The 11,064-nt window shown below is 40.2% G+C and overlaps 1 protein-coding gene across 1 annotated transcript in view; it reads left to right on the top strand.

The window, feature by feature from the left end:
* Positions 1 to 8,436, top strand: part of PAFAH1B1 (platelet activating factor acetylhydrolase 1b regulatory subunit 1) — a 99,960-nt gene extending 91,524 nt beyond the window's left edge. Inside the window, exons 10-11 of the mRNA XM_059149972.1 lie at positions 3,449 to 3,605; positions 4,478 to 8,436. Coding sequence (XP_059005955.1) covers positions 3,449 to 3,605; positions 4,478 to 4,551 — 231 coding nt within the window. The 3' untranslated portion in view covers positions 4,552 to 8,436. The remainder of the gene's footprint in view (positions 1 to 3,448; positions 3,606 to 4,477) is intronic.
* The last annotated feature ends 2,628 nt before the right edge of the window (positions 8,437 to 11,064 follow it).

Genomic DNA, 11,064 nt, shown 5'->3' on the forward strand with positions numbered 1-11,064 from the left:
TTTACCATTCTGATGTTACTGTTGTTACCTAGCTTTATGACTTAGAAATGCTTGTTTCAATTTAGGAGCACCTAGAATTTGGTATACCTAAATGAGGATACCTAAATGAGGACACCTGGGTGGCTCAGTCGGTTTAGTGTCTGCCTCCTGCTCATGTCATGATGCTAGAGTCCTGGGATCGAGTCCATAGTGGATTCCCTGCTTAGTGGGGAGTCTGCTTCTCTCTCTCACTCTGCCCCTTCCCCTTGCTCATGCTCTCTCTCTCTCAAATAAATACAGTCTTTTTAAAAAAAAGTATATATAGTGGCGCCTGGGTGGCTCAGTGGGTTAAGGCCTCTGCCTTCTGCTCAGGTCATGATCTCAGGGTCCTGGGATCGAGCCCCGCATCGGGCTCTCTGCTCAGCAGGGAGCCTGCTTCCTCCTCTCTCTCTCTCTGCCTGCCTCTCTGCCTACTTGTGATGTCTCTCTGTCAAATAAATAAATAAAATATTTTTAAAAAAAATAAAAAATAAATAAAAATTAAAAGTATATATAAATGATAGTAAGCATTGTGAAGATTCTTCTTTGCCTAAGGAAGTTCTAAGGGAATCTATGGGCATTAATTCAGTAGCACCTTTTGTAATTGGGCATCCATGTTTGTTTTAGAGGTTTTTTTAGGTTGAAGTGATTGTCTCTCTGTAGGATACAATAGACACTTTGGAATTATCATGAAGAATTGATCAGAGGGACACTTGGATGGCTTAGTTGGTTAAGTGTCTGACCCTTGATCTCAGCTCAGGTCTTGATTTCCCAGTTGTGAGTTCAAGCCCCACACTGGGCTCCAAAAACAAAAATAAAAGGTTAGAAAGTTAAACTCTCCTGTAGTAGTATTTGGAGCTCAGATATGCTATATAACTATTTAGAAAGGTCATCTACATTTAAAATGAGAATGTGTGTATGGGACACCTGACTGGCTCAGTCAGTGGATCGTGGGGGCTCTTGATCTCAGGGTTGTGAGTTTGGGCCCCATATCGGATATAAAGATTGCTTGAAAAGAAAATCTTTTTAAAAAGAAAGAAGAAGGGGCTCCTGGGTGGCTCCGTGTGTTAAGCCTCTGCCTTCGGCTCAGGTCATGATCCCAAGGTCCTGGGATCAAGCCCTACATTGGGCCTTCTGCTTGGCAGGGAGCCTGCTTCCCCCGCTCCCTGCCTGCCTCTATCTCTGTTTATGATCTCTCTCTCTCTGTCAAAAAAATAAATCTTTAAGAAGAAAAAAAAAAAAAGCATGTACTGCACTCTCCTGTAATAACAGGTCACCTTAATTTCCCCAAAGGTTTCTGGCTTCTATTTTTTCAGCTGAAGGAGGATACTTTTTTTTTTTTTTAAATTTAAGATTTTATTTATTTATTTGACACAGATCACAAGTAAGCAGAGGCAGGCCGGGTGGGGGGGGAGCATGTCCCCTGCTGAGCAGAGAGCCCAATGTGGGATTCAATCCCAAGACCCTGAGATGACTTGAGCCAAAGGCAGAGGCTTAACCCACTGAGCCACCCAGGCGGCCCTGAAGGAGAGTACTTCTTACTGCTTTATTTTGGTGTAGCCCATGAAAATGTGATTCTTTTGTTGAGGTTTCTTTTCTTTTTTTTAAGATTATTTATTTATTTATTTGACAGGCAGAGATGACAAGTAAGCAGAAAGGCAAGCAAAGAGAGTGAGGGGGAAGAAGGCTCCTTGCCAAGCAGGGAACCCGATGGGGGGCTTGATCCCAGGACCCTGGGACCATGACCTGAGCCGAAGGCAGAGGCTTAACCCACGAGCCACCCAGGCGCCCCTTGTTGAGGTTTCTGTGTCTAGTGATTGGTGACTTTTATAGGTCACATTAATAGAAAAAGGTATTTTTTTAAAGATTTTATTTATTTGAGAGAGGGAGCACACACATGAGCCAGGGGTGGGAGGGCAAATGGGGAGGGAGAAGCAGATTTCCCCTCAGCAGGGAGCCCAATTCAGGGTTTGATCCCAGGACCTGAGCCAAAGGCACCTGCTTAACCAGCTGAGCCACCCAGGCATCCCTAGAACAAAGGGTATATCACCTTGCTCATCTTTTTTTTTATTTTGTTAACTCCCCTTTATTTGGTTCTTTTACAAAAGCAATATGGTTACTTATGTTGTAGAAAGATTAGAAATATACAGAAAAGGTAAAAAAAGAAAATAAATATCTCCCTTATATCACTTATAATACCTATTAAGTGTATTTTCTAGTCTAGGGCTGTCCAATAAAACTTTCTGTGATGATGTTCTCTATCTGTAATGTCCAGATTTGTGGCTACCGGCCACATGCGGCTGTTGAGCTCTTGAAATGTGGCTAGTGAGATGGAAGGACTGAATTCCTAATAGTGTTAATGTTCGTTGGTTTTTTTTTTTTTTTTTTTTTTTTTTTTTTTTTTTTTTTTTTTTTTTAAGGTTTCATTTATTTGACAAGGAGAGAAAGATCACAAGTAGGCAGAGCTGCTGAGCAAAGAGCCTGGTGTGGGGCTCAGTCCCAGGACCTTGGGACCATGACCTGAGCCAAGGGCAGATGGATAACCCACTGAGCCACCCAGGCGCCCTGGTGTTAGTTAGTTTATATTTGAAAAGCTACATGTGACTAAATGGCTACCCTGTTGGACTGTGTAGTTCTAAGCTGTTTTCTTTAATTCCTGTGTAGATGAATATGGTAGAGATTTTATATGTAAAATTGGTAATCATATTGTACATATTCGTGGCAAACCTTTAACTTAGGAGGCATGTGACTCTGTTCATGTTATTAGATATTTTATCACTGATTACATACAGTGCTTTGATGAACAACTTTGTTGAATAAATCTCTGGGCCACTCTTAATTATTTCTTAGGGTAAATAGCAAGAACTGGAACTCCTAGGGTAGGTGATGTAGGTAGATGAATGGATGGATGGATATGCAGTAAATACCTGTGTATCCTTCACCTAGAGTCACCAGTTGCCAATGTTTTCTTTTCTGTTTGTGTGTATGTGTGTACATTTTGCTGAACAATTTGGGAGTTACTTGTAGATTCCATGACAGTAGTATCTCCTAAAAGTAAAGGTATTTGGTGTAACCACAATAACATGATCATACTCAAGAAACTTAACATTGGGGCACCTGGCTAACTCAGTCCGTAGAGCATCTGATTCTTGATCTCAGGGTCCTGAGTTCAAGCCCCACATTGGGCGAACATTTTACATACATAATGGATAGTATGTATGTACAATTTACATACATAAAGATTCCTTTTAAAAAAAAAGATTAAAAAAAAAAGAGAGAGAGAGATTTGACATTATTCAGTTTCTCCAGTAATCCCAGTGGCTCTTTTGGCATTGACATTTTTTATTGTGTTTTGAGTAAAGACTATTTTTCTAGATGCTACTTAAATACTTTATCCCTTTATTAAATCAAATACCTTTTTGTTTTTAAGGTGGGTCATGATAACTGGGTACGTGGAGTTCTGTTCCATTCTGGGGGGAAGTTTATTTTGAGTTGTGCTGATGACAAGACCCTACGTGTGTGGGATTACAAGAACAAGCGATGCATGAAGACCCTCAATGCGCATGAACACTTTGTTACCTCCTTGGGTATGTATAAGTAATGAGGTTTCTAAGCAATTAGATTTTTGGAGTGCCAGATGTAAACAGTTTTATGTAATCATGTGGAATTTTCCAGGTAAGAAATGACTGTGCTTTCAGGACAGACTAGAGAAGACAGTTTAAAAACTTTGTGGATTCCTACCATTTGTTTTAAATTCTCCTTTCCTTAACTCTCTCTCTCCATCATCAGCCTTATAATAAAAAAAATTACTTTCTCCATGCACAACATTGGTTTTGGAAACTAGGATTGTGAAGAGGATGCTTACTAACCACTCTGATGGGTAATTTTCCTCCCCTACTAGTTTGTAAGTTTCTCAAAGTAAATTTTATTCCGCCTTTTTTCCTCTGACCAGGTGTATACTACCATGTACTGGGAACTCAGAATCGTATTTAAGTTTAATAAATATCCTCAGTGTTATCTGGACCTGAATCTAGAATTTAAAGTAGTGAATACAGTGAAATAAAATACACCTAGGGTTTGATGGATCTAATGATAAAGCTAATGCCCACCTCGTAGGATTGTTACAAGAATTAAACATGAATATAAAGCATTAGTACCAAGCTTCAGTACTAATGGGGAACGTAGTAAGTTAATAGATACATTGAGGGTGCCCTTATTGTTTTCAGATTTGAGTGTTTATTCATCTTGAGTTGGGAGGGGGGTTTAATGAGGGAGGTATTTTTATCGAAGTTATTAACATAGGACTTAATCATTACATCTCAGCTTCCCTAAACCAGAGGTGGGTGTGTGGGTGTACATAGGAAAAAAAATGAGTATCACTGGCACTTGGACTTGCTTATTTTGTGGCTTGTTGAAAATTTTATCTAGATTTAAAATAAGCTTTTTCTTTTTCTTTCAGATTTCCATAAGACGGCACCATACGTGGTTACTGGCAGTGTAGATCAAACAGTAAAGGTGTGGGAGTGCCGTTGATTGAGTCTCATTTGGCCCCTCCTCCCATTTTCCTCTGGATGCACTCTGATGATACCATGGTTACCCCATTGAGCTCTGTTTAAATAAATATTGTCCTTTCATGTAAATTATTCTGGATGTAGATTGAGCTTATTAAATGTTACACACAAAGTATTCATGCATGGTGAATCCAAATTGTATACTGTAAATTTACATACGTTGTCTAGAAGTACCATAGGGTTTAAAAACCTGGGCTGGCATTGGTCACACCAGGCCTAAGAAGGCAGAAGTTGAATAAATTGAACTAGGGCACTAAACTGAATAGTTGACAGTGTCATTTTATGTTGGATTATTAATTCCTGTTTTTCTTTCTGCTATCTGTTGGTGCCTGACTTGATGGCCTCATTTGGGGAAAAGTGGTGATTATTAGGGCTTTTTCTGAAATGTGTATCTATGTAACATCACTTAAGTGTGCTTAATAAATCTTCTTTAAGGATGTTAGATGATAAGGCTACAATTCAAAATTTTCTGAACCATCTATGTAATTAATGGGGATTACACATTGGAATTTTTGTCATGACACATTTGCCAAATCAATAGGATACATATGTTTTGGCAGCCTATGAAGCAGAGGCTAGTGGTATATTTATGTAAGAAAATGACTGTAAATCTCAAATAAGAAAAATCTCAGCAGCTAATAGCAAATCATTTATTTCATTTGGGTCTTAATGCTTTGTAAACAGGTTAACAAAACACTGTAATACTCTAAGCTTCTATTTTTCACACTAGACACACTTCTAGTTGTATTCTCCATACTATTAGACTGTATAGTGATGTGACTTCCAAGTAGAATTTAATCTTCCCATTGAGTGTGTCATGGTACAAATCACTATTTGTTTTGATGTTTTTTAGGGATGTGCAATGTGCATTACATAATGACAAATATTGAAAAGGTTATGTTTGCCCATTTTAAAGAAATGGGAGAAATACAGCAGTTTGTTTTTTCAACATGAATCTGTTATTGATTTGAACTGTATTTAACTTACAAGTTAAAAAAAAGACAGGGTTTAATGGAGCATGCATAAAAATGTACTGTGTTTTCACCTTTTGTTTATATATAAACGTTTATATGGGCCTATCTGTAGGTGGATAAGTCTGTATATGTATATCACACATACAACCTCCATGTCTTTGGGTCCTGGATTTTTGAAGAAGTGCTAAAACATACAAGTAGAATAAATTTTGCTGTGGAATACCATGCTTTAGAACAAGCCCTTTTTGATCCTGATGCTTCTGGAAACTAGGTCTGACTCTGTGGGAATTTTTCCCAGTTAAGAGGAAAATCACACACGCACACATACCCCACAGTTTGGCTGTTCAGCATTTTACACATCCTGATATATGGTATATTGTGATCCAAAGTTACTACAAGTAAGTCTAAGAGAATTTTTATCCATGACTTTGGAAACAATATTTCATTGCAGATTATTAAGTAAATAATTCCATTGCTTAGCTAACCAACAGCTTTTTTTTTTTTTTTAAGGTCCTTTGAAAAGTTAACAGAACAAAGAAATAACAAAGTTTAACAAAGAAACTTACTCTGAAATGCATTTTATTCATTTGCATAATATGTGATTTTTTTTTTTTTTAGATGTCCCTTTTAGTATTTAATGGAAATTTGGTTCCTGAAAAAGACAAAGGGTTAGAGTTAGTGTCCTCTAGGTACACAAACACAGAGACTAGGCCTTATGTTTACTAGAAGCAGCTTTATGTCTAACTTGTGTCTTTTTGTTTGTTTGCTTTGTTTTTAATAATTCCTGAGCGACGTCTCTGGAAGGAAAAGTGTTCTGAGAACTAATGGCTATTTTTGAAGACAAAAATTACAACTTAAGCTAATTCCTTAAATACAGTAGAATAACTTTCAGGACAATATTGCCTCACAACCCTTCTCACGTTCCTAAGTCTTTTTTTGTTTGTTTGTTTCCCTTTAGCTGTTCTGACTGGAGTTTTCTACAAAAGCTATGGAAAATATCTTTGTTCTCGTTTGCTGCTATTTCCTGTCCTATTTTAAGAAATATAAAAACATAGAAATGGTGCATCTTAACATTTGTACATGTATAAATGTCTTGTATTTTAATTCATTTTTAGCATGTAGCAACATGAATTGTTTAAGGGTAAGCCACAACATCTAGAAATCACTCATAGATATGAACAATAAAGGGAAAAAATGGTACCGATTTAGGAGGAAACAAAGCTGCTGTCCGCTGGGTTTCCCCCCCTGCAGCATACAGTGACTTCCGTTGACAAAGGAGGAGAAACAATATTACTCTGTAAACAAAGTTATCCTTACTTGGGAGATTGCCACAGCCTGCTGCTTAGTTGAGCTACCAGACATCCTCCATTTAAGAAGCAGCAAACACTGAATCTCAGGGATGGTCCTCAACTGGATCCAAATGTAATGAGCCCTGTTTGAATAATGATGGGGGTGGGGGAGAGCGATCCATCCACAGTCCGGAATCAGAGGTGCACGGTTTCCTGCACTGTTGTTTGACACTGCCCTGTTGATGCCCTTTCTTCCTGTTGCCTGTTTTCTCTGTCTGCTGTCTAACCCTGTGCCTTGCCTGGGATAAGTACAATGATGAGGTTACTGGTTTGGATTGTAAGTGGAGGAATTTATGAATTGGTTTAGAGGTTCACTGCTGCTTTGTCACTTTCTCAATCAAATTGGCCACTTATTTAAGAAATAAAAAGCTGGTAGAATTGCATCCTCAGATAATTATTTGACTTTGTGTGTGTGAAAACAGACATTCCAGTGCCACCCTTAATGTGCCCAAGAAGTCCTAGCTGCACCCTAGAAAGTGCAAGCCATGGAAGCTGTGGTGTAGACATTGCCCGGAGAATAGTTGCTTTTTGACTTGGCATCTTGCACTTTAGGAGACTAAGACCGTCCTGTTTTGTCTATGTGTGGTGTGACCAATGGTGTGCCCTGCACACTGCTCTAAAAATCACTAGTGTTAGCAAGTCGTCCAGGCTGTGGAGCGCTCGCTGTCGTCTTTGGAAGCTTTGGCTCTAGATCACCAAGCGCAGTCTCCTTACTGTCAGTGCCCTGCTCTCCTGTTTGCCTCTTCCTGTTTCTCTGTGAACTTCCAGGTAAAATCACTCACTAAATAGTTTTCTTTTAAATTTATTTAAAGAAAAACTATTTAAAATTAAAGGATATTTTATTGACATTGGTGGCTTGATAATCCTTAAGCAACTGAAATTAAAATTGTTGAAGGAAAAGGCACTTAAAATGGTTACTCTTTCTGTCCAGCTGTATATAAGTCCAATGTGTTAATTAATCTAGATGATGCAAAGAAGAATCTCCCAGTAGAGAAGCGACATGTACAAAATCTACAAAATCGGTGAAAAAGGTTTTGGGTTTTGTTTTTTTTGTTTGTTTTTTGTTCTTTTCAGTAGGGTGGGGGGAGGGCAAGCTGGATTTACAAGTCACAACTGGACTGAACTGGCCTTTTTATCTTTCCACTATATCATGTAAGTAGCTGCTTTCTTGTCCTGCCTATCCTTCAGGCATCCTAAAGCTCACTGAAGATGATAGAAACAAACACAAATCTTCGGGTTAGAAGTTGATGCTGACACTGACATGAAGGCAAGCATTGATTTCATATGAATGTTGCAGAGGTGGTGGTGATTGGAGAAAACAGTTCCCAGATTGTAAGAGTTAACTGAAGATATTGACACAATTAAAAAAAAAAATCAGTAAAGGAATGTATATAATATTGCTCTTGTGTTTTACAGTAAGATTTGTTGCTCTCAGACTGTGTAAAACAAAATTTATTCATGTTTTCTGCATATTAAAAAATCCTATTGTACCAATTGGTAAACTATTAAATGCCTATAAAACTAGATGTGATTTATTTTTATTTTTTGGTGTCCTGGTGCAGAGATTTAAAGCCTTTAAATTGATTCCTAATAGGAGATGGGACTGCGTTCAACACCAGTCATAGAGTAAGCTGCAGATTGGTAGCAGGGCCTCAATGGAAGGCTTTTCTCCAGGGCAGTGCTGGCCCTGCCGTTGCTCTCTACATCCACCTTATTAGGAGGTCAGTAACTAGGCTGCAGGGGCTCTTGCTATGGTGCTGGGCGCTGGGTGGGCTTGCCCAAACCGGACTTCTATAAAGCACCACCCTCCCTCCAGCAGCCTGTTCCGACAGTGACCGGTTCATTGGCCCAAGAACCGGAGAGCTGGTGCCAGGAATGACCTATTGTAAATGCTCCTGTGTCCCCACACACCCCAACAAAGACTTGGCCATCTCGTAATGGTCAGGGTCCAGAGAGAAGGATCATGCCCTCTTTGTTCTATTAATGAATGAGACTCTCATTCTGTCCAGTGGTCTTGGATTCTTGAGGATTTTTTTTTTTTTTTAAGATTTATTTATTTATTTGACAGAGATCACAAGTAGGCAGAGAGGCAGGCAGAGAGTGCGCCTCTCGGGGAGTGTGGGGGGGAAGCAGGCTCCCCCTGAGCAGAGAGCAGGAAGAGGGTTTCCATCCCAGGACTGTTGAGACCATGACCTGAGCCAAAGGCAGAGGCTTCAATCCACTGAGCCACCCAGGTGCCCAGATTCTTGAGGATTCAATTTTGGTTGAAATGTACCAAAATCTTCCGCTCTTGCCCCAGAAGCCGCATGGCTTTCCCTCTGCTTTGCACATGTTGGCTATGTCCTACCTCCCATCCCTACTACTTCTCAGCCAGCACCTGTAGTTTCCAGAGCACCCAGCAAGTCTCCAGCATTTTTCATGTATAAAAGACGAAGCTGAATGATACAGCACTTTACTTAACAGTCCAGTTGTCTTCCTGCCTCCCCCATCCCAAAACGGGAATCCTTAAATAACACCAAAGTAATTTGTGTGAAATTCTAGTCATCTGAGTTTTGCAGCTTTTCCATTTCCCTGCAGGGCTCCTCTTTTCCCCTAGCTTGAGACACAGATGGTAAGCCTGACCACTTTCCTTAGCGGTAGAGTTCTAGCTTTGGCATCACAATCCTGAAATGCAGTTCGCTATTCAGAGCACACTCCCTGGTATATCCCTTCAAGCTTTTTTCCAACATTCATTGGGTGTCCCTAACATAGGACGAGGGATAGGAAAATGGAAGACTTGGCAGGGAAACGGTAGATGTGGCAGCTATGTCCCTGTTTGGGCTTTGGTGAAACTTGACTTGCATGCTGAGAGGTCTACCAGAATTCTACAAGTAAGTGATTTCCAGGGGTGCCTGGATGGCTCAGTGGGTTGAGCCTCTGCCTTTGGCTGGCTTGGGTCATGATCTCAGGGTCCTGGGATCAAGACCCGCATTGGGCTCTCTGCTCAGCGGGGGGCCTGCTTCCCAACTCTCTGCCTGCCTCTCTGCCTACTTGTGATCTCTGTCAGATAAATAAAATCTTCCAAAAAGAAGAAAAAAAAGTTATTCCCAGCAGGCCAGCAGCAGCAGCACTTGGGAACTCAGAAATGCAAGCTCTTATAGAACCTACTGTTCTAAAACATCTATGAAAAAATCTATTTTAACAAGCCATCCATATGATTCTAGTTTAGGCTCAAGCTTAAAAACCACTGATCCTAATTAATTCAACTAGCTTCTCACTGAAGAAGACATGTGGACAGAAGTCACTGGTCCCAGGGTCCCAGGGCCCCAGAGCCAGGGTTTGAGCTCAGATCAGTCCTCTTTACCACCGTCACTTTGGTATATAGAACCCGTGTGAATATTCTGTATGGTCATCATACCCACTTGATCACCATCCCTCTTAGTAAAAGTGGAGGGTGCTTGACTCAGGAGAATGTGGTTCTTGATCTCGGGGTTGTGAGTTCAAGCCCCATGCTGGGTGTAGTTTACTTAAGATTTTTTAAAATAAAAGTGGAGGTGGAGGGACTAGGGGAGAGAAAATACCTAACACTTTGAACGCTTTTTAGGTGCCAACATCCTTATTCTCCACACACATTTATCCATAACACTCCTTGCTGGTGGACATTAGTACATTTTTATGGATAAGAACGCAGGCTCACGAGGTGAGGTCTTGTGCCAAGGGTATGAAGCCAATCTAGAGGGTGATCTGGAACCCAAACCCAAAGGTACATGCTCTTTCCCTTGCCTGTTTATGCCTATGTTAAGCATATTGTTAGCTAAGTGTAAGGAGGACCTTCTGGCCATTTTGTGTTTTAACCTTTAGCAAAGTAGGAATGACCCCCCTCCCATCCCTGAGGCCAACTATCACATTGTACCACACTGCCAACTCCCTGGGAGATGACCATTGGGAACAGGGCAAATGGGTCAAGGATTATGATGTTGCCTACAATTGGAATTTAGGAAAGTTCCTAAATCATTGTATTTGAAATGTTTGTTCTCAGGATACTGGGTCCCACGTGGTCCATCCAAATCAATGGATTTGCCCAATAGGGATATTTCAGTTTGCATTTGAGGAGAGCCACCTATCCTCTGTAGGTATCCTGATGTGCCTGCCTTGCTGGATTTTTAAATTTTT

This window comes from Mustela lutreola, chromosome 15 (genome assembly GCF_030435805.1).
Source record: "Mustela lutreola isolate mMusLut2 chromosome 15, mMusLut2.pri, whole genome shotgun sequence".
Classification (NCBI taxonomy): domain Eukaryota; kingdom Metazoa; phylum Chordata; class Mammalia; order Carnivora; family Mustelidae; genus Mustela; species Mustela lutreola.